General features: G+C 37.3%; 1 protein-coding gene across 3 annotated transcripts in view; it reads right to left on the reverse strand.

The window, feature by feature from the left end:
• LOC138713201 (DDB1- and CUL4-associated factor 11) overlaps positions 1–25,144 on the reverse strand; it is an 83,997-nt gene that overhangs the window by 41,141 nt on the left and 17,712 nt on the right. For all 3 annotated transcript variants that reach the window (XM_069845101.1, XM_069845103.1, XM_069845102.1), the window contains exon 2: positions 2,055–2,166. In XM_069845101.1, the coding sequence (XP_069701202.1) occupies positions 2,055–2,166 (112 nt within the window). The remainder of the gene's footprint in view (positions 1–2,054; positions 2,167–25,144) is intronic.

Raw genomic sequence — 25,144 nt, forward strand, 5'->3', positions numbered from 1 at the left:
AAATATGTTTGATTACCTCTAGTTACAATACATTAAGGGTGAAGTGTTTTTTATTCATTTTTTATAGTTTCAAAATATTTCGTGTTTTCATTGTTTTAATTAAATTTTACTGTTTCCATTATATTTGTGTTTTTGAAATGTATTATATGTTTTTCAATGTATCTGTGATGAAGCCTATTACTGTATGTTTTTTTTTTAATTTTATTGGATTATTTTACGATGCTGTATCAAATCTAGGTTATTTAGCGTCTGAATGAGATGAAGGTGATAATGCCGGTGAAATGAGTCCGGGGTCCAGTACCGAAAGTTACCCAGCATTTGCTCGTATTGAGTTGAGGGAAAACCCCGGAAAAAACCTCAACCAGGTAACTTACCCCAACCGGGATTCGAACTCGGGCCACCTGGTTTCACGGCCACACACGCTGACTGTTACTTCACAGGTGTGGACTGTATGTCTAATGGACTAATAAATAGAATTGAATATTGCTGTTTTAATCTACATAGTGTTCTGAAATAATTACCGTACCCTGATTTCAGACTTATTGCTTTCCACTGATGTCCTTGATTTGTGATTCTCCTTTGTAAGCGAGACGGTGCACTCTTAAGGTTTTGGTGGCTATGTGCTTCAGTTCCTAATCCCACCAGTAGGAGCGCTGTAGCTATAGAATATGTGAAATGGCTTTGCTACAGGAAAAGGTACAGTGTACACTGTAAAAATTTCACGAGAGGATCCTTGCGAGGGGAGTATGGTCCTTGCGGGGTAAGAGGAGATGGTAAGCTAGTAACTCAACACTTCGGAAGGAGCAGGTGGATGGGGATCTTGTTATTGGCTGACTGGGACAAACAAGGCTCAGTCATTAGTTGGCCAATCCTGTGTTGGGGGTTGGTTGTAATTAGTTGGCCAATCCTGTGTTGGGGGTTGGTTGTAATTAGTTGGCCAATCCTGTGTTGGGGGTTGGTTGTAAGAGTGGGGGGGGGAAAAAGTCGCATTCCTTAATCGGATCTCCTCCTGAAATGCGAACAAAGGAAGTGAGTGGGCAGCACCACGCTAGACCTACAGTCCCATCGCTCCAATTTCTGGCAGCCAATCGCGTTGCAGGTCGGCTACATTTAAACGTGTGCGTCTTGTGATTTGCTGATGAAGACGTTATTCATTTCTTAAGGCTCGATAAATACTTAATATAATCGCCCGCCATTTTGGCTCTTTCGTTGGGGTTCGCAGAAAGCACACGAAGACGTTATTTGCCGTTCAATTATTTGCTGAATTACAGTGCGTTTGATTTATTATCATAGGAACTATGACATGATAATGTTTAACTGTGTGGCAAATAGATTCCTCGTATGGTAGCTCGGCAACGAAAGAACAAAAATGGCGAACAATACTACCTACCTAGACTTTATAGAGCCTTCACTTCCTAAGATGTAAGCAAAGAAGAGGAGTCACGCCGGGTGAGTGGAACATGGAGAAAGAATGAGGGAAATGAATAAAGTGAAAGGAAAGAAAAGAGAAGAGCAACAAGAATGTGAAGAACGAAAAATGAAGAGAACGAGAGGAATAAAGGAAGAGAAGGAAAAATACGAAGAAGGGAAGAAGAGGATCACAGATTCATAGTAGGAGAAAGACGATTAAAAAGGAAGAATTAGGATTAAGGAAAAAAAAAAGGAGAAAGATGATGAGCAGTAAGAGAAAATAAAAGATAAATAGGGAGGGATCGAGAAGTTAAGAGCAAAAAATAAAGAAGGAAAATAACTGGAATAATAAAAAGTACAAGATAAAGACTAAGAAAGGAGAAATGTCACTCATGAAACATGAGAATGAAGAAAAAAAGAATGGGATCAGGCAATATGAAATGTTTATTTGTGAATTATTTCTATTATGCTGTATTAAATTCATTTGTTTCTTCAAAATCCCACTACTAGACAATGCAAGAAAACCAGACCATTTCTACCACAGACTGGATTCACTTCCCAACTGCCAAACTGTGCTAAATATCATCCCGTGAGTAACATGACACAAATTGAGTTTGTCGGTTTGCAGTTAGCCAGATACTTACATCAAGCTCTTTAGTGTTGGGCTTCAAATCCATCATCTTGGGTGGAGTTGCAGCTGCCACAAATTCATCGTCACTTTCATCTCGGTCAGATGAAATTATATGCACCTGACCACTGAAAAGAGAGCAAAATGCACATAGTCAACATTGAAACAAAACAAAAATGTATTACGTATTAAATTTTATGTTACCTTGTTTACATGTTTCGGCCTGCTATTCGCCATCATCAGAACTGTTCTGATCATGGCCAATAACAGGCCGAAACATGTTAACAAGGTAACATAAAATTTAACACGTGAAAGACACATAATACGTTTCCCAAAGCGATATAGTGTTAAAAGTTGTGTAATCAAGATGTATAAAAACAAAAACATTTAGGGAGTTCAAACACCCGTATCACAAAACAAAAACATTTTGGGAGTTAAAACACACACAACTACAGTTAACAATCCTTTGCAATCAAAGAAATATTTAATACCCACTAGTGCAGGCCTGCAGAACTCGAAAAGTAGGGGAACTATGACGTCAGCCTCACTCCACTTCTACTGGGGATGATCGACTTCCGCCCCGAGAATGAATGTTGATGCAGCCGAGCGTAACTAGAACGCCGTGACCGCACAGGTACAAAATGTGGGTGGTGTAAGAAAGGGGAGGAAAGCAGTCGCTCTCAAGAGCTACAGTTCTGCAGGCCTGCACTAGTGCAAAGTCATTTTTAAAGCTATCACAATCACCATCCTTTACGAATTTAAGTTTCCATTTCGACTCATAATAATAATAATAATAATAATAATAATAATAATAATAATAATAATTGAGGGAGGTGGGCTATGATGGTAGAGACTGGATTAATCTTGCTCAGGATAGGGACCAATGGCGGGCTTATGTGAGGGCGGCAATGAACCTCCAGGTTCCTTAAAAGCAAGTAAATAATAATAATAATAATAATAATAATAATAATAATAATAATAATAATAATAATAATAATAATAATATAATATTGCTAGAACAAAAATACATATTTTAACAAAAAAAATCATTATAGAACTCCCAGAAAAAAAATTAATTTTAATTTATGATTTTAATAAAACGAATTCTCTCTCTGCAGAGGCATTTTTTTCATTCTGTTATCTTCTAGTTCCCATATGTTTTTTTTTTTCCGTTGTTGGTAACTCTATAGCATATATTAGATGCTTTATGGTTGTGCTAACAGATGGAGTTATTCGTCAACAATGTGACGCTGAAACGTGTGTTCAGGTTACTGCCCAGCGACAGTCCTGATGTATTTTTATATTTGTGATGATTGGTTAATTAATATTAACCCGGCACACTCACAATCACACTCGCATTCATATAAATTTCCAGACTCTAGACACCCAGGGAATTATTCTTCTTCACTGAGAGCCGAGCCCGGGAATCGAACCCGGGACCTCCTGATCTATGCTGACCAACAGACCACGGAGGCAGTCAGTTCCTATATGTCTGTATAGGAAATGCAACTGTATTGCAGGTTCACAGTTTTAGCCTACATGTTTTGCATTTAGTTAATTCCAATAATTCAAGAAATGCCATAATTTTAAATTCGCTACCATTTTTCCCCTTCATACATCAATGACCGGAAAGCTGTATAAATTTACTTGTCCTAATATATTACTTTTAATTACAATTTCGAGGTCTACAGACTTTCTAACTCTGCTTCTGATTTGTAAAAACGGGAACTCCAACAACGGAACACAGAAAATGCTAGATTACAATGGGCAACCAGACAGAGAATGACAAGTCGGCTATTCATGCTATCACAAGATGCTATTCGGAAACGTTACTGCTCGCAGATCCAATCAGATTGCACACAATACTGCATTTTAATGAAGCAGCGTCTGTGACTATTCAAATGGTTATGAACCAACTCTATGAAATGAACACACAAAATACTCCTTCGTAGAAAGCCCAACATGAACAGTAATGGCAAATATATATAATTTATTTCCAAGAAGTAGTCTGCCCAGGCATCCTGGGTTGCCAAAGACACAGAATAACACACATATAAGAATAACTAGCCATACCCGTGCGCTCCGCTGCACCCGTTAGAAATAAATAAAAAGTAATTACATAATTAAAATAGGACATTTGATCCAGGGAACATTCGTATTTGATAGAAGGATAAATCGTTTAATATGTTACTTCATTTAAATTGCATCCAATTAATTAAAATGCTATCATTTTGGTCCAGAGACACTCATTTGGTGCAATGACAATTCCTTTAACATGTTTCTTAATTGTTACTACATGCAACCATAGTTTAATGAAGATTGACATCATTTAGATTTAATGTGTGTATTTTATTTTACTTGTTATAGGTTTCCATTGAATTATGGTAATAACTTAATTTTAACCCTTGTTTTCTACGTATTCAGTAAATGGCGCTTGGCCCACTATGGTTGTGAACCCTTCAAATAACTTAAGTTATATTATATAATATTACATATTATATTGTATTATATTATATTATATTATATTATATCAGAAGTTATTGTAATAATATTATAACATTATGTCCATCTAGAGAAACTACACTTTCCAATGGTGAAATAATAATTAATTATACAAATCGGTTAATTTAGCTTCCGATATTACTTCATACAAACACAGAAACATTCTCTGTAGGCTATCTTTCATAGCTTTCGATTGTTGTGTCCAAGGCCCCTTATAGACGAAGTCATTTGTTTTTTAATTCATTACACGGCCTTAGATGGCAGTTATTTTAATTTTAAAACTCATCTCATTAAATATCAGTCCTATCAAAATTTTTCAAGGAATAAAACTTATCGGAAATTATTTTTAAAGAAACTTTTGTTATGTAACATTTTTCACAAAAATCAATAATAAGCGAGATATTTCGATTTATTTAATTCAGGCCCTCTTATAACCCCCCTTTTAAATAATGTATTTTGAATGCCATATAGCCTAAAATCTAAGTTACAATGAACTTAGTTTATATTCCAATTTTCATCGAAATCCGTTCAGCCATTATCGCGTGAAAAGGTAGCAAACATACATACAGACAGACAGACATACAAACAAAATTTCAAAAAAGCGATTTTCGGTTTCAGGGTGGTTAATTATATATGTTAGGACCAAATATTTTTGGAAAATCGAAAATTACCAGAAAAATTTCGGCTACAGATTTATTATTAGTATAGATAACGATTACAGTAAAATAGATGAGTCAAATTGAAATGTGAACTAGGAGCTTAAATTTAAGAAATAATAAATTTGTACATATATTTCAACAATCACACACTAACGGATGGAAAGAGGGGAGGGGGGGATTATGATATTCCGTATAAATGATTTTTCAGAATCGCCACAGACCCTTTAATGCTAGAAGTAATTATTTTTGGAATGATGTCATGGATTCCAAATGTTCTGATAGTGTTTACAGTTGATCGTGGGATGGTGCCCCTCGCTCCGATCATTAAACCATGTACTTCCCAGGTGCCTTCTATCTGATATTTTTCTCTGAAATACGGAATAGTAGGCTCCTAAATTTGTTGTTTCTCTATGCTGACCTCAGATGGTTGGGTCTGGCTCATCTCAAATCTAACAGTTGGGTCCATATAAAGCCTTTACTATTAGTCTTGTCTAGAGCCACGATGTCCGCTCTTCTAATTCCGCCGCCTTCAGACGGAACGCAGTGCACCTCTTCATGGACCTCGAAGGATCTTTTTCTAAGGGCTTGTGCTGTTAGTTTTCGGATGTAATGATGATGATGATGATGATAATAATAATAATAATAATAATAATAATAATAATTAGCTTTAAAAGCAATAGTGTACCAGATTACTCTAAATAAGCATTTTCCCTACCATTTATGCCTACTGTTTTCTTCCTGGCGATTTTTCTTCTGTAACTTTCTTAGTCAAATATTGTCGACTCCTGATAATTCGCGGTAATTAATGCATGAATTTTCGCGAAATATCGAAAATCGCGAATTATCCATAAACTTTGTTTTATTACTGTATTCAGACAGGTTTAATTTCTAAAAATACACTTCAAAATCCAGTGCAAAATGTGAAACAGTGCAAAAACATTTTGAAACAATATAATATTAGACAGAATGATCCACTTAAAGGCCCATTCACAATGGAAATTAAACATAACCTTAACATAAACACAGAAGTTTGCGCCCAGGCTAGCAAATGGGATCATTCACAATGATTCATATAAACATTGACATAAACATTACCGTAAGACGTTAACATGAAAGTTTGCAAACTCCAAACTTTCATGCTTATGCTTACGTGATTTGCAAACAGAACACAATCGTGGAGCGCTGAAGTATACGACAGAATATGAGGAAAAGCCGTCGTTGTTATGTTTCCATGGTTACCAAGTATGTTTGCTGTTATGTTTATGTTCCCATCGTGAATGATGGTATGACTTCTTGATTTTACCGTAACGTTTATATAATTAACGCTTACGTTATGTTTAATTTTCATTGTGAATGAGCCTTAACTCATTCACCTCCGATAGCGTGTGAAATATTTCAGATATACACAAACCGACATAAATTAAATTACATCGAAGGGGACACGTAATGTACCTATTTTTTTGTACATGAAAAAATTTTTAAGATATTTGAGTCAACTTTCTATTTTTAATGGGAACCAACTATGTTTTGTATTGCAAATAATGCGTTAGCTTTGTCTAATAACAATTGGCTAATTTAGTGACTGAATGTTACGGGTAAGAGAAACACAAGTAATGTCTGACCAAGGATCGAATAGATGGACACCCTGGGTGGCGCAGCGGTACCGCGCTGCCTTCTGTGCCCGAGGTAGCGGGCCCAGGTCGATGGCATTTAAGTATGCGTCGTTAAATAAAACATAATTTTCAATTTTTTTTTCGAACAGATGGAGGACAATTCTGGTTAGAGTTGTGTGTCAATTAAATCGCAATCACAATGCACTGTATATTTTAATACTATGGAAATATTGCACATGGTGAAGTGAGACATAAAATTTGTGTATAATAAACAATTATTCTCAAAACACAAAATCTCCGGTGTGCAATCAGATTTCTCGCCAATGTCTTATCGTTCAATTGTCCAGCACAGAACTGAAGACATAAGGATTGTATTGGGTAGTGTACAGTACTATGGGTGTGTTCGATCTTCAATTATGTCAACATTATGAACCAGACATAAGGAAGAGTGCATCAGACATTGTTTATGTTTACTCACCGGTGATATTCAAATAGTCTGTAACGCAACATTTGCAATACAAAACATAGTTGGTTCTCACTTAAAAAAGAAAAAGTTGACTCTAATATTGTTTTTATTTTATTTTTATTGGGTTATTTTACGACGCTGTATCAACATCTAGGTTATTTAGCGTCTGAATGATATGAAGGTGACAATGCCAGTGAAATGAGTCCGGGGTCCAGCACCGAAAGTTACCCAGCATTTGCTCGTATTAGGTTGAGGAAAAACCCCGGGAAAAACCTCAATCAGGTACCTTACCCCGACCGGGATTCGATCCCGGGCCACCTGCTTTCGCGGCCAGACGCGCTGACCGTTACTCCACAGGTGTGGACAATATCTTAAAAATTATTTCATGTACAAAAATACATTACGTGTGTAATTTAAATTGCAATTGTCGGTTTGTACATATCTGAAATATTCATCCTGCCTAGGACTCGCGTTACGGAATGCGCGCTGGTTCGAGTCCTCATGGGGGAAGAAATTTTCTCATGAAATTTCGGCCAGTGTATGGGGCAGGTGCCCACCTAGCATCGTGATGCACTTGGGAAGCTACAATAGGTAGCGAAATCCGGCTGCGAAAGCCAGCTATAACGGCTGGGGGGATCATCGTGCAAACCACACGATACCTCCATTCTGGTTGGATGATCGTCCACCTCTGCTTCGGTATGTGGACGTGAGGCCAGCAGCCGGCTGGTCGGTCTGGGCCCTTCACGAGCTGTAGCGCCACGGATTATTATTATTATTATTATTATTATTATTATTATTATCGGAGGTGAAAGAGTCAAGTGAGCCATCCTGAATAGTACTACTGCAGTGGGACAGAATCTTAAAACAAGGAATACAAGTTTTACAAAATATCATAAGGAGACACTAGTTTATACACATTTTTGCTAGTTTCTTAGAGGATTGTTCATTTTTTCCGATTTTATATTGCAAATTTCTTAAGACGAAGGGAGAGAGCGTAAATCTAGTAAAAACGGAAATGAAAAGTTATTTCGCCCCCTTCAAAGAAGAGTCGCGAATTTCCCCCAAAGCGAATTAACCGAACGCGAATTAACATCAAAATAATTTACTATTCTTCCAAGCACTTTGTTATGATTGGTCAAGTTACATCTCCTCAGATTCCTCTCCGAGTTAGCGGTTTTAACTACCAGACGACATGGAGTAATTACACTACTGGATTAGCTAAACGCTTGTGAAATAGCTGTTGTCTATTCTAAATTAGTGTAAGTCGACCATTATTTGAGTGAATGTGGGACGCAAGCGAACTATGATTGTGATGTTGACAAATTCTGATAAGCTGATATAGCTCGCGCAAGGAACGATTACCGAAAAGCAATGGTGGGGCTGCTCTCTGTTTTGACGTGTGTATGTAGACACGCTGAGAGGGTGAGAAGTGCGGGCCGATGGAAGTACTGTCTCTTCCAAGAAGATGAAGAAATGAGGGCATTACTATGGAAATAAAGAACGTAGCAAGAGAAAAATTCGAAGCTAATTAAACGCGCAACATATGTTTACGTATGAAATAATAATACAGTGCGATACAAGACACGTATTCACATGCAATGGAACAAACTAAAGTCGTAAAGCAACAATCATAACGCAAGACTGTTTCTATTAGTGATGGGCGAAGTTGTTCTTTTCCCGGAACAGTTCCGACTGTTCCGGTTCCGAAAAAATACTATGTTCCAAATAACAGTTCCGAAATAACAGTCACCAGTGGTGATGAGTCGGAGTCGTTGAGTCGTTCAAACGAACGGTACAGTACCTTCCCTCTTCACCATGCTGCTCACACTGGAGCACGCATAGGCATGACATAGTTCACATTCTTATCTATAGATGGCACTGCAATGCACATTCGAATCGATTTTGGAAAATTGCTGTGCATGCGGACAGAACTCAAAAGCTTAATGTTAGTAATTACACAGCTGTTGACTACAAGGACAGAATACAACACTTTGTTTTCGTACATAAAGTTATAAAGACATGGTAGCCGACTAAAAAAAAAATAACATAACATTTAAAACATTTGGTATGTAATTTCTGTTCTCTCTATTACATAATAAAAAAAAACAAATCATTAATTTTTATTTTTACTTTTCTTAATGCACAGTTATAATAATAATAATAATAATAATAATAATAATAATAATAATAATATATTACAATTTCATAAATAAAAAAGATATATATTGGCAGTACTGAAACCTGGAAACCCCGCAGTGGGTTAGTAAAATGTTGGAATCGCATCTTTACCAAAGTGTAATTTAAACTTCGCATTAAACCTCGCTCTCCAAATCAGTACTTATATGCGTAGTTTCCAACAAATAATGCTACAACATTTTTGTCGTTCTTTGATAACAGAGAAGATAGCACAAAAACTTGTGCTTGTCAGACTTAACCTCAACAAACGACATACAGACATTGTAACTAAACCACTCCATTACCATTTACGACTTTAACCTTTGTATAAAATCAGCTGATCAATGAATTAATAATAGTATGCGTACTTTATGACTTTGTAGAATGTTTATAAAACAGAATTAGTCAACTAATGGTGAAATAAACCATAAAGCGGGAATGAATATTACAGATTATTAAATACTTACTATAACATTACAGATGATTGGCCAGTCTTACAAATGTTGATATTAAAGTTCGCGCCACCGCAAGGATTTCAATTTCCATGCGCCCCCCTCCAGCCACGTGAGAGTTTCAAGTACCAACTTCATCCAACGAAGTTCCAAGTATAACATAAAGAACAACGAGAACAGTGTAACTGCAGCTGTCGTTGGTTCATCGGAACAAGCTCCGACGTTCCGACTGTTATCTCGGAGTCGGAACATACCTTGTGCAACGCGGTACTGCGAGCCCGCAACAGCTGGGCAAGTGAGCAGCTCGGAGTCGGAACACTGTTATTTCGGAACAGGAGGTTCCGACCTACTGTTCATTTTTGCAACAGTTCCGAGGGAGTCGGAACATACCTTGTGCAACGCGGTACTGCGAGCCCGCAACAGCTGGGCAAGTGAGCAGCTCGGAGTCGGAACACTGTTATTTCGGAACAGGAGGTTCCGACCTACTGTTCATTTTTGCAACAGTTCCGAGACCGGAACAGTTCCAAAATAACTGTTGTGTTATTTTTTACCCATCTCTAGTTTCTATCGGTGTAATTCTCTTCCGACTGTACTCTTGAATATCATTCAAGTTATCTCCTGACCTTTTTTTGTCACCCGCTCTTCCTTATCGCATTGTTTCATTCGCATTCATTCCGTCGGTACTCCGTGCTTGCGAGACCTATACCTCTCCTATACAGCGTTGAAAATACAAATCGGCACGAAGTACGGTGGTATAGCTCGCGCAAGAAACGATTACCGAAAAGCAACGGTGGCGTTGCTGTCTGTTTTGACGTGTGTATGTAGGCACGCCGAGGAGTGAGGTGCGAGCCGATGGAAGTACTATCTCTTCCAAGAAGATGAACAAATGAGGACATCGCTATGAAAATAAAGAACGTAGCAACAGAAAAATTCGAAGCTAATTAAACGCGCAACATGTGTTTACGAATGAAATAATACCGTGCGATATAAGACACGTATTCACATGCAATGGAACAAACTAAAGTCGTAATGTAACTATCACAACGCAAGACTGATTCTATCGATGTCATTTCTCTTCCGACTGTACTCTTGAATATCATTTTGGTTATCTCGTGACCTTTCCTCTCGCCCGCTCTTCCTTATCGCAGTGTTTGATTCGCATTCCTTCCGTCGGTATTCCGTGCTTGCGAGACATATACCGTCTCCTATACAGCGTTGAAAATACAAATCGGCACAAAGTACGGTGGTATAGCTCGCGCAAGAAACGATTACCGAAAACCAATGGTGGCGTTGCTGTCTGTTTTGACGTGTGTATGTAGGCACGCCCAGGAGTGAGGTGCGAGCCGATGGAAGTACCGTCTCTTCCAAGAAGATGAACAAATGAGGACATCGTTGTGGAAATAAAGAAAGTAGCAAGAGAAAAATTCGAAGCTAATTAAACGCGCAACATGTGTTTACGAATGAAATAATAATACCGTGCCATACAAGACACGCATTCACATGCAACGGAACAAACTAAAGTCGTAATGTAACTATCACAACGCAAGACTGATTCTATCGATTATGTTATGTTATGGTTTATTTAACGACGCTCGCAACTGCAGAGGTTATATCAGCGTCGCCGGATGTGCCGGAATTTTGTCCCGCAGGAGTTCTTTTACATGCCAGTAAATCTACTGACATGAGCCTGCCGCATTTAAGCACACTTAAATTCCATCGACCTGGCCCGGGATCGAACCCGCAACCTTGGGATTCTATCGATGTCATTTCTCTTCCGACTGTACTCTTGAATATCATTCAAGTTATCTCGTGACCTTTCCTCTCGCCTGCTCTTCCTTATCGCAGTGTATGATTCGCATTCCTTCCGTCGGTAATCCGTGGTTGCGAGACCTATAGTGACAGCAAAAGAATGTATTAATGACGCGTTACTTGTAACGCGTTACTCCCCTACTCATGACATTATTATTATTATTATTATTATTATTATTATTATTATTATTATTATTATTATTATTATTATTTACTGCGGAAATGAGTTAAAGCTGAAGAATTCCATTTACTTTTAGTGCAATTACTTGCACGCACCTGAAAAGCGACAATAATTTTATTTTATTAAGCTTCGGTTGGCAACGAATCACAATGAGCTGTAACACATGCAATCAGCAAGAGCGGTCGTTATTTCGATACACAATAGAACTGTAAAACGTATCTAAGAGCATTTAATCACCACCACGTAACACTTTTCTTTAACGTGCATTCTTTTACAAGCGAGAGCGAGCTTCGATTAACGACGTCAATACATTCCACAAAACTGCGACCCACATCATACCGGCTATTCGCTCCGAAAATAAAACCTAGCTACAATATGCATCTTTCTTTCAGGTTATGAACACTAAAGGCTGGTTCACAATAAACTGGAAACGAGAATCGGAACGAAAACGAAAACGGTAAAATTGTTAAAATGTGTACATTTAAATATGAGCATTCACAATTAATGAAAAGCTTGCCGGAGCCCGGGATCGGGAACGGAGAGTTGGCCAAGTTTCAACTTCGGCGTTCACGTTTCCGATCACAGCCCACTAGTTTCATTCTATTGCCATCTAAAAGCTATTTTGTCGTCGTATATTTTGTAGCAAGAAGACCGTGACATAACCTATGCATTATTTTGTTCTGTGCTTTGCATCATGGAGCAAGTTTTATTTGATGAGATTCTAATATTGAGTGTTGAGGAAAATCCTCACGTTTTCGATAAGCGGCGCGCCTCGTATAAAGATGAGAAATAGCTGCATCTTTGAACACCGATCGTAAGTGAATCATATTTTATTACTGTATTGGTTGTATTACACACTACATATTCATGCTTCCATTCAATAACTACTGTTGTGTTCATTTTTGTTCTATTACAAAAGTTTCTTCTCTAATTATTTTCGTTATGGTAGACTTAAAATAGGTTGTGATAATTAAGATGCATGGGCATATTTATAGTACCGTACCTAATGAAATGTTTCAGTTGAAATTTCGAAGTTGGTTAACCTGTGTTTATGTTGGCTGCCTTGTACTAATGAAAGAACGCCATTGATCAATTATACACAAATAAATCAGAATGCGTAATATCGACTTTACATATCGTTATTGACATGCATATCGATATGCATAGTCGTCTACGTTCTCGGTTTATTGTGAATCAAAAATGTTCATATTCACGTCCTCTGCTTCTCGTTTTCATTCTGGTTCTCGTTCCCGGTTTATTGTGAACCAGCCTTGATTCTTCTTGCACGTGGATTCTTTCACAACAGAGGTGGAGTATGACAGCATTTTTGCCGTCACAGCTCCGGAAAAATTGCTGTGACAGATAACAGCGATTCTGTCACAGTCTGATTTTTGTATTCGGATGATTCTTGGCTATCGCGAATGTTATAACACCCTGGTATTCGCAGTCATTAAAGATAATGGCAGGGATACAAATGCAAGGGACGGGAAAGATTGAACAAACGCAAAGGAAGCTCCGGTTCTTCAGGGACTTGGCAAACAAGCGAACCGGTTTTCAACTGACTCGGTCATTTTTGTTTACATGCTTCATTTCCACGTACTGTTGGGATGCCTATGGAGTAGGGCGAAGTTTATAGTATCTTGATATCACCTCTTAGGCCCGTAACACACTTGAAGAGTTTTCGCTAGCGAGAAATATGTTGCGAGAAAGAGGCGAAGAGCCTTCCTCCACACACTTGGCGAGTTCTCGCTATCACAGATCACACCTCGCTATGATCATCTATGCACTGCCTTCATGCAGAAAGCATTTTTCTGATTATAATAATCACTCGTTGGGGGAAATATTATAGGCTATGTATTTACGTATATTGTCGTACTTAAATATAAATGTTATGTTGTGTTTTATTTAACGACGCTCGCAACTGCAGAGGTTATATCAGCGTCGCCGGTGTGTCGGAATTTTGTCCCGCAGGAGTTCTTTTACATGCCAGTAAATCTACTGACATGGGCCTGGCGCATTTAAGCACACTTAAATGCCATAGACCTGGCCCGGTATCGAACCCGCAACCTTGGACATAGAAGGCCAGCGCCATACCAACTCGCCAACCAGGTCGACACTTAAATATATAACCTGTAAGTATATTGTCGTACTTTACAAATTACGTACGAACGCTATGTTGAATCTGAGTATTCATATTATGAGGAAATGGAGTTACATGAACATATTTTGTTAATGAAAAGAAAAAGTAGGCCTAAAATTAAAGCCAGAAATCTCTGAAAATCACATTGTATCTTACGAAAATAAGGGCGAGTTTTGGACACTGGTTTCGATTTGAATGATTATACGTTTAGGCGTTATTTCAGTTTGAATGGACCACAGTTTCTTGCCATTCATGATATGATAGAGGATTCTTTGCTATATTCTGATTAAAATTAGGTAAACTGTTAATACATTGTAGATACATTATTTCAAATGTTTAATTAATACTATTAAATCTCATCAAAATAAAATATAGCCCTATTTATTTTCAGATAATCTGATATTTGTCCCCAATTTCTTCTTTAAGTTTCGTGTTTTTATAGTTTTCATCCCGTGTATCATATAAATAGGCCTACGGGTGACATCGTACAAGTTCGATAAGTTTCTGACTGCAATTATCAGCCATCTTTCCTCATTTTCAAATAAAAACAATACAATTCATCGTCACCTGTGATATCTTTTTTTATATTCAATCGTCATAAAGAGTATAAATGTCAAACATCTTTGATAAATGTGTCAAGAAAATTCGCTGAGCTACCGATTCCAGCGAGAAACTCGCGCGAGGTTTTTGCCTCGAACGAGAATCTCTTCCAGTGTGTGGACGTCCATTTGAATCCATGTTATCAATCTTTGAATTTTCTCGCAAGCGAAAACTCAAGTGTGTTACGGGCCTTATGTTCGAACATTGCACGACACTAGTAGGTACAGCTGCTACAAAAAAAAAAAAAAATAAATAAATAAATAAATAAAAAATAAAAAAAAAATTAAAAAAAAGTGGCCGCACTCGTGAACAGCGAATATTTTCTAAGTCCACTTCGGATCACGGCGATGTTACACGATGCTCGCGCTTGTAAAAGCAGTTTCGGAACTACGGAGTCATTCGATATGTGCATCTCGTAGAGTAGCGGTAGAGTACTCGCTTAATGATTCGAAGATTGTGAGTTCGAGCCTTGTTCAAGTTATCATTTTATTTTGTTATCATTCTTTAGCGATGTAAACAATATTCAAGTTATTATTTGTATTGTTATCGTTCTTTAGCGATATAAATAATATTCAAGTTATCATTTATAGGCCTATTCTGTTATAGTTCCTTAGCGTTATAAATAATATTCAAATTACCATATTCTGTTATCGTTCTTTAGCGATATAATATTATTCAAGTTATCATTTATATTCTGTTATCGTTCTTTAGCGATATTAATAATATGACAGCGACGTGAGATTCGAACTCACGACCAGCGTCCCGCAAGAGAGAAGATCGCGCGGAGCACTTTGTAATGGCGCGCGGCAAGGGCCAACACGGCGAGAGAGTGGAGCGAGTCTGCGCGCGCAGCTGCTACTTAAAGCAGTGAATGTGGAACGACCTTCTCGACTATTCCAGACGTCTGTCGATGTAGAGATATCGAGATAATTCTCTACACACCTGTAGAAGGTTCTCGCAACTATGATTTTGCTATAAAAGAGCAGGCGCCAGCGAACTAGACAGAGTTTCCAGTTTTCAGTTATTCTGTCAGTGAGTAAGCCAGAGCGAGCAAGCCAGTCAAGCCAACCGGAGTTCGACTCGAGTGTGCGTCCGCATCTGCGTCAGCATCCGAAGGCCTGAGTTCGAGTGCAGTGGATCGCAGTTGGAGGGACCTGAGTTCGAGTGCAGTGGACCGCAGTTGGAGGGACCCGAGTTCGAGTACAGTGAACTGTCTCTGAAGGTCTGTGGTTCGAGATACTGTGAACTCGAGTGACTGAGATAGAAGAACTGTGAACTGAGAACTGATAGTTCTGATTTGTAAATAGTGCTTTGTAAATATTAGTTAAGATTAACAGTTAATTGTTGTTCGTACTAGTCCAAGTAAATTGTCATTGTCGTCGGTGGAGTGCTATAACGAATACTGTGTTGAGTGAAAATCCAATTGTTGACGAGAGCGTTTAAGGCGAATTGTAGAAAGGAATTATTGTTGTGGCGAATAAATTACATTGTTGTTACTAATTAAATTCACAATAATATTGAAGTTATCATTTATACTCTGTTATAGTTCTTTCGAGATATAAATAATATTCAAGTTACCATTTATATTCTGTTATCGTTCTTTAGCAATATAAATAATATTCAAGTTATCATTTATATTATTATGTTATTTAGTGATATAAATAATATAAATGTAATGTTAGATTTAGAAAAAAATGCATTATATAATACTAGTGTTAGTTTTTTCTTCTTATATTATTACATTACACTATCTTGTAACGCAATAAAATGAAAAGGAACGACGAGAATTTGAACCTGAGACGTTGAATTCAGACGCTCTTCCGACTGAGTCACGGGGACACAAGTAAAGAAGCATAATAATAACAGAAAAAATTGGCCCAATCCCCCTCCAAGACGTCCTGATAATTTGTGGAAGCTCGTCCAGGACATGTCCACTCGACTGCAAAATGTGATCGAGATTGGAGGAAGATGGACTAAATATTGAATCGTGGCTTTTGGTTTGTTTGTTTGTTTGTTTGTTTTTTTTTTTTTGTTTTTTTAACTTTTAATTGTTTGAATTTTCTAAGGCAAAAGCCAGTATGCCTGTTTTGTTTATGCCACGAAAGATATTTTTGTTGAGCATAAATTTTTTCTTTCTTTCTTTCTTTCTTTCTTTCTTTCTTTCTTTCCATTTGCAGCCATAATGTGATAATAAATAATGATAAATTCATGGCATAATGCATTCATGAATCTATGTTAATTAGGCCTACTAAAACTGTCAAAAGAGCCAGTAGCAATTATATTTTCTATCTTAAAAAATACATGAAAAGCACTCGACGGTGTTTTAACGCACGACCTCACGAATACCAGCCCGGAATGCTACCATTACGCTACAAATGTAACACGTAGAATACTTCCATTATAACTGTATATAGCAGACATCGTGGTCCAACAACATATAACATCGCCTGTCTCCGAATTGTAGTGGAGATACCCAAAGGTAACTTATATCTAGAGAGCGGCCACTTTTTCTTTTGACAGCTGTACATACCAGCCCCAACACATCCAATCTGTTCACAAGGCATATTTGTTTCATGTTTATTTTGCTTATCATTGTAATTAGCAAGCAATAAATGCTAACACGTAATTGACAGATAAGCAATGATTTATTGCGAAGCTATGACGGAATTAATACACACAAATAATTTCTAAATACAGTATTAAAATACAAAAATAAAGAAAAAACTAGAAACATTTAGTTTCTGAAGCAGCGTACGAATAGCTTGAGCTACGACCACAGAAGTAACGTTTAGGCCTATTTTCAAAATACAACGTTGCCACATTCTGCAACTAAAAATTCTTCGAACGAAATTTTGTCATTAACATTTTCGTCTCAATTTTCATCCAGGATTCACACGATATCTTTGGGACATTCTGGATATTATATACGGTAGCAACAATTGTAAAGATACAGTATACAGAATGGATGGTAACCTCTGCACCAAAATGAAACTGTCATGATGAAAGATTTGAAAAATCTAAGCAAGTTTTTTCTCTAACATTCACCGATTTAGCGGAAACCATTGTTTCTATGAAGAATTTGGCAACATCATGGCTGCTGCAATAACGTTAAGCAAGCGCGGTCTGCACTCCTTACCTTCCCTTCCTCCTCTCCTGTACTCAGTCGGTAACATGCGACGTGCACTGCGTTGCAAGATTTATTTCACTGATTTTCGTTATTACTTAGTTTAAATTCATGGCTAAAGGGTTTAATTTGCAAAAAAAAAAAAAAAAAAAAAAAAAAAAAAAAAAGAAAAAAAAAAAGATTCAAGGCATTAACTGTTCAGATTATTTTTTACCTATCTGCTTGTATAGCAATCAGCCATTTCTCTCGAGCCATTACCGCAATACAGCGCTGCAAAATTGGGCAAAGACTATTTTTTTTTTTCCTGCTTAACTGTGCTTCATCGAAGGAAAAGTGCATAAAAGTTTTGTTGTATTTAACATGTACAATCACCTCTTGAATTTTGGTGCAGAGGTTACCATCCACCCTGTATAGCAGAGGTCTGCATCGGACGTTTTCGCTCGAGCGCCAAGTAGTTCATAGCATAATCCGATAGGTAGCGCACATGCATGATGGGTAAAATTGTCACGAGCGATAAATCCTCGAATGGTATAAGCCGAACGTTAGACATTCGTTCTTGTTACAGTGATGAACTGTGTAGTAACATCATAGATGTTTATCATTTCAAAACTTTGCAGTGTTTAACTAACCTCTCCATAGTACAACTACAAAACTTGCTTTAAAATGTAATATAAATATTGTAGGCAAATGTTTGTTCCCCCCCCCCCCACACAGGAGTGATTTAGTTTTTGCCACATCTGATAGATGTTATTGGATGTAAATGTAATTCTTATAAACGGAGAACACAATTACGATAATGCAAGAACTGTATCAAGTTTTCTAGTAGTAATAATAATAATAATAATAATAATAATAATAATAATAATCTCTAATAATTAGTGTATCAATCTTTGCGTCTGTAGCAGTTGTGCAGCATAATTATTCGTTTTATTATATTTTCTGTGACGTTATCTCTGTACTAATATTGTTATTAATCTACTGCTATATCAATAATATTTTGTAAAACGTTTCTACATTGTTGCAGTATATAGGCGGAACACTATGGACCTATCATATTATATATGTGGTAAATCAAATATTGAATAATTATTAATTAGCAATAATAACTGTATATCGAAGTTTTTCATACTATTTTATTTATAACTTCATGTTACTGTTTTGGTACGTTCCATTGACTGTTCCATTAAACCAGGGATGTCAAAGCGCCTGCACTACGTGCTCATACTACAAGCAATACATATCCAACAAGGCTCACTTCTCAGCCAGATAAAGTACAATCATCGCTATTAAGAAAATGTTTTGCGGGTTTTTGAGAGCACGCTTTGACATCCCTGCATTAAACGTTTGTTATAAACGCAAAAAAATAAAGCCTTATTTTTACCGTGTGAGCAAAACATATGTGTATCTTATCTGTCGCCTTCCATACAAGATAAGAGATGTCGGTGAGATGACCTTGTACTGCGCTTCTATTTACTACCGAGCGTATCACGTCCGATCGTATCTCACTCGAGGATGAGACACTCGACAGAGTTCAAGCGAGCGATTTAACTCCAATGCAGCACTCTGCTGTATAGCAATTAAATAAACATATTTTATTATATTTGTATTCTACTCTCAAAATGTTATTCAACGTTAGCTCAGGAACCGTGGTCCCCCTGTCTTTCTTTCCACCTCTCCCCCTCTATTTTCCTTGAACTGAAACTGTGGATTCAAACCAAAGGAAACGTCCCTGAAATGTCGACACTGGCTTGAACACGTACTGATACGTGCTCAGGAAGCTGCAAGCCATAGGAATGTTATGTTATTCTAAGGATGTGAAGTTTAGGGATTAAGTATAAAAGTAGTACTGTTACTTCGTATATATTTATCTGCACTCGGGACAGCCAGGCTTTGTTCAAAAGATTGCGTATATTCTTCTAGTATTTGTAATGGGGAACACAACTACAGACGTAGACAAATTATTAGCAAAATTGAAGATTTTTATTATATATTTTTACAAAATGTATTTCTTCAATTTAGACTACAGTTGATATTTTTGCGTATCTCCAAATTATTAGCAAAATTGAAGATTTGTATTGTATATTTTTAGAAAATTAAACTCTTCAATTTGGACTACATTTGATATTTTTGCATATTTACAAATTATTAGTAAAACTGAAGTTTTTTATTATATATTTTTACAAAATTCGATTTTTCAATTTGGAATACAGTTGACATTTTGGATATTTCCAAATTATTAGCAAAACTAAAAATTTTTATTTTATAGTTTTTACAAAATTTGACTCTTCAATTTATACTGCAGTTGACATTTTTGCTAATTTACAAATTATTAAGAAAATTGAAGATTTTTATTATATATTGTTACAAAATTTAACTCTCCAATTTAAACTACAGTTGACATTTTTGCATATTTATGCCTATTGTAATGATAGAAATATGCAAAATTGTCAACTGTAGTCTAAATTGAACAATCAAATTTTTGTAAACAGAATTATCATAAAAATCGTCAATTTTGTTAATAATTTGTCCACGTCTGTATTAATCACTAAAATCTTCCGAGAAAATAATTCATATACGAGATTTAAAACAAACATCGTTCAGAGTCGCTAATATGTTTTCGCGGGATATCAGCCGAGTTAAGATTTTGGAATGCTCCAAGCTTTCGACTGCTATCTTTGCAGCCATCTTCAGGGAAGTGATGTCCGAACAGAAAGACGAAAGGTTATATAGATGTTAGGCTGTCTCAGGTGAAACGGGATTGGTTGGCGGATCGGCCAATCCGGGGCCGGGAATTGTCATCGCTCGTAAGCTCCGCCCCTCCCGGGATTCCTGCGTGAAGTTTGGCGGGCGGCGAGCCCTGTTCCGCCGGTTGGAATCGGTTGCCGTCCTCGGTCCGTGATCTTCATGACCTTGATTGTAAGAGGGCCTGAGTTGGTCTAAGGCCGGTGTCCATGCCTGACTGAGCTGGATCTTAACTCGGCTGATATCCCGCGAAAACATATTAGCGAACCAACGCCGAGAAAGCCTCAAATCATACATCGTTCAGAGTGTTCAAACAGTGAATATTGTAACACTAACACTATACTGTATAACAGGTTATCAAGTGAAGTATGACCATTGCTCGTTACAATGCCGTTTTTACTGCAGTAGTACTCCTAGCATAGTGGTAGAGCGTTAGCTAAGTGTTCGTGAGATTACAAGTTCAGATCTTCGTGGAGCTACTAAACTTTTGTTTTTTTTTTTTTTTTTTTTTTTTTTTTTTTTTTTGCCTTTTAAATGCATCAGTGAAAATATAACAGAATTTCGTCTTTTTTTTATCTTTAGAATAGCCTACTTTTCGCTTTATTATTTTTTTCGTGTTAATAGACGCTAGATGGAAGTAGCACTAAGACGACAATTAGGGGCTTTCATATTAAAATGCTATGTTTATTATTTTATTAATCCTTGCTGCTTTACACTCTCTTGCCAAAGGAACATTCAGTAAATATGTTGACGGTTAAATAATTGGCAATAATTAATTTGCAACTTGTACTACAGGGAATATGATTATTATACTAACCTAAATCCTTGATCATCAGGGCCTAAACGTAGTAATTGTAAACAAGACGAAAAACTATAATCCTGATGACAAAATATATCCTGATTTCCTGTAATTATAACCACAAATTTTCACCGATTTTTGTAATTATCTGTAAGTAAAAGTAACACAAGCAAAATTAAATGATTTGACTATATTACACTAAAACGATTTGTAAAAAATAAAATAAAAAACAGAACAAAAATTTTCTACGGAGATTCGAAGCATGGTATGGAGGTAGCCCAAATCAGCGCCTTGTACAGGGACATCAGTTTATTTTTACTAACATTTCTAATATTAACCTGGCTATACCTTTGGATCAACAGTAGAACAGGAAACACCGTTTCCTACCCCCTTCCACGGCTGGAGTTCGATGATACTGGCGTAATATACAAACAAATCACTTTACTAGGTATAGGAGGGAAGAAAAGTAGTTCATCCATTTACGTAAACTAGGAATTATCACGCTTTTGAGTTTGATACTTTTCATTAGGTTTTTGTTTAATCAAAATACAGTACTGTATTAATAATAAATGTTATTAGTCACGAACTGAGCTGTCCATGCGGACGTATTCATTATGTAGTGTACATTATACTGTCTACATCACATTAGCGTACACTATAGAGAATGAAGCTAAATTGAAAAATAATCATAATATGGATATTTAAACACATTTTTGAAAATGGTGCCCGTTCATTTCGATACAGGCTTCAGTTCTAATGTGCATATTATCGCACTATAGGTAGACTATTGTACCTAATTCCAATTACCAGTTTCGTTCTAGTAACTCATGTTGAAATAATTCTGTACCTACTCTATAAAAGAGTACCTTACGTACTATAAATTCAATCTTCACTTCTGCTCGATCCGAAAAGATAAAATTACTCAGACATGCTATGTACTGTCCGTCCAAGTGGTTTTGTCGCAGGGTCGTAGAAAGGGGGGGGGGAATCACGTGACAGTTAATTACTTAACAAGGCCCTTTTAAAAGTTATTTTAAACAGTTGTATAATAAAACGCAGACGTCCAATTCCTAACAGAAATTAATGTTTTCAGAAAAGAGCTAAGACAGCCCAGCAACTAGCCTTTACAGAGAGGCGAATAGAAGCAGGTGGAGGAAACCGGGATGCGAAGTAGGCAAATGGACGACAGTACCTGTGCGAAAATGATTCAATAATGAAAGCTCTTTCGTCACGGAAAACGTGAACCTATTTTTGGAACGTACTGTTTACCATGGCCGTAAGGTTACTATGACTGTATATGCGGTCTTGGATCTGTGTGAGGACGGTTGAACTTCATTAGTAGAAGGGGTGGGAGTGAAGTACATTAAAAAACTCGGGTATAGCTCGCGCAAGAAACGATTACCGAAACCCAATGGTGGCGTTGCTGTTTGTTTTGACGTATGTAGGCACGCCGAGGGGGGAGAGGTACGAGCTGATGAAGTACCGTCTCTTCCAAGAAGATGAACAAATGAGGACATCGCTGTGGAAATAAAGAACGTAGCAAGAGAAAAATTCGAAGCTAATTAAACGCGCAGCATATGTTTATGAATAAAAATAATAATACCGTGCGATACAAGACACGTATTCACATGCAATGGAACAAACTAAAGTCGTAATGTAACTATCACAACGCAAGACTGATTCTATCGATGTCATTTCTCTTCCGACTGTACTCTTGAATATCATTAAAGTTATCTCGTGACCTTTCCTCTCGCCCGCTCTTCCTTATCGCAGTGTTTGATTCGCATTCCTTCCGTCGGTAATCCGTACTTGCGAGACCTATACAATAAAAATTGAAGTAAAAATAAAATGATGTCCCTGTATTATGGAGTTAACTACAGCGGCGTACGGGGGTTTACGGTAGTGAACTGCGCGCTCACCCGAAGGGACTTAGAAAATTTTAACTGCTCAAGAGGCCGGCCTGTTTCATTTTGACCAAGTGTACACTCGAGGAGTGCAATCAAAACTGTGCGTCTCTAGGGCCCTCAAAGTAGGCAAGTAGTCAGCCACCTGTTGAACCGCGCGCTATGAGCTGGTGACTTGACCAGTGTCAGGAACACCACTTCTTATCAGCGACCTGTAGGTCGAGGTGCGTGAGCAGTGATGAATGATAACCTATTCAGCGAGGCGATAATACTGCAACTACGCATTACAAATATAGACCTAGCACATAACAATTGCAATTGTATTCTTAATATTGTAGTTGTAATTTCCTAATAGAGGAGAAGAGAAGACCTGATGGCCTTATCTCTACCAAGATCGCTAGATGTCGCTGTCGAACAGCTCTTAGTCAGGTCTAGAGATGGGATAAACTGTTCTTTTTAAGAAACAGTTTCGACTGTAACCGTTTCATGATCGAAGCTGTTCCAAAATAACAGTTTCAAAGAAACAGTTTCATAAGAATATGTTTACAAGTCAGTGCCAACTGTTCCAAGAGTTCCAAATTCTCATTTGCTTCGGGAACATGTTTCAAAGCACTTGAATCGTCTTCAAATCAGGTGTTCAGTGTATTATGACAACGAAAGTCTTTTTCATAGGTTAAGAGTACAGTAAATAACTACAATTCAAAATGAATCGATCTTAGTAAAAATAGTAAAATAGTTTAATAACGATGACATCAGCCGATGATATTTTTCGCGGTATATTAATAATTAACGGGCGGCCGGGTAGCTCAGTTGGTAGAGCAGCTGGCTACGGACTGGAAGGTCCGGAGTTCGATCCCAGGTGGCGACAGGATTTTTTTCTCGTTGCCAAACTTTCAGAACGGCCCCGAGGTTCACTCAGCCTCCTATAAAATTGAGTACCGGGTCTTTCACGGGGGTAAAAGGCGGCCAGAGCGTGGTGCCGACCACACCACCTCATTCTAGTGCCGAGGTCATGGAAAGCATAGGGCTCTACCTCCATGCCCCCCAAGTGCCTTCATGGCATGTTACGGGGATACCTTTTTTTATCTTATTAATAATTAACACTGTGTTAGGGCACCATGAACATATTCTTCATCAATAGACAGATAATAATTAATATCAGATTTATTAGGGAATTTGATTCGTACAATTAAACTGTGCGATCCTACATAGGCTACTGTTACACGAAGGCCGTGTGGAACATGGATAATATTATATCTACTTTCGACTATGAAAAAATTGGTTTAAATCAAGTAACTAGAAATCAATCAAACTCCTGTATCTCCTCATGAGGAGGATAGGACATTCACAAGTGCCTCCATCGGACTCTATTTGTAGCCAATTTCTTCACTTCGCTCCATGTTTTCCCCTCCCTAGCAATTTCCTCCAAAACTGTTCTCTTCCATGTATTTTTTGGCCTTCCTCTTGTTCTACTACCCTGGGGGTTCCAATCCAAAGCCATTCTTTCTACTGCTCCATCTTCTTTCCTGATTGTGTGCCCTATCCAATTCCACTTTCATCTTTTGATTCCTATTGTGATTTCTTTCTGATTTGTTATCTTCCAAAGTTCTGAGTTTGTGATTATATCTGGCCATCTAATTTTTAAAATTCTTCGTAAACATCTATTAACAAATGTTTGCAGTTTATTTTGTGTAATTTTACTTGTTTTCCATGTCTCACAGCCATATAATAAGACTGATTACACATTACTGTTAACGATTTTAATTTTTGTAGATCTAGATATAATATAAGATTTCCATATTTGGTACAACTGGACAAATGCACTATTTTCATTTTTTATTCGGTTCTTTACATCCTCAAAGGCTCCACCATCCTTGTCAATTATGCTACCCAAATATTTAAATTCTTGAACAGTATCAATGGTATTATTATTATTTATT

Source organism: Periplaneta americana, chromosome 14 (assembly GCF_040183065.1).
Source record: "Periplaneta americana isolate PAMFEO1 chromosome 14, P.americana_PAMFEO1_priV1, whole genome shotgun sequence".
NCBI lineage: Eukaryota > Metazoa > Arthropoda > Insecta > Blattodea > Blattidae > Periplaneta > Periplaneta americana.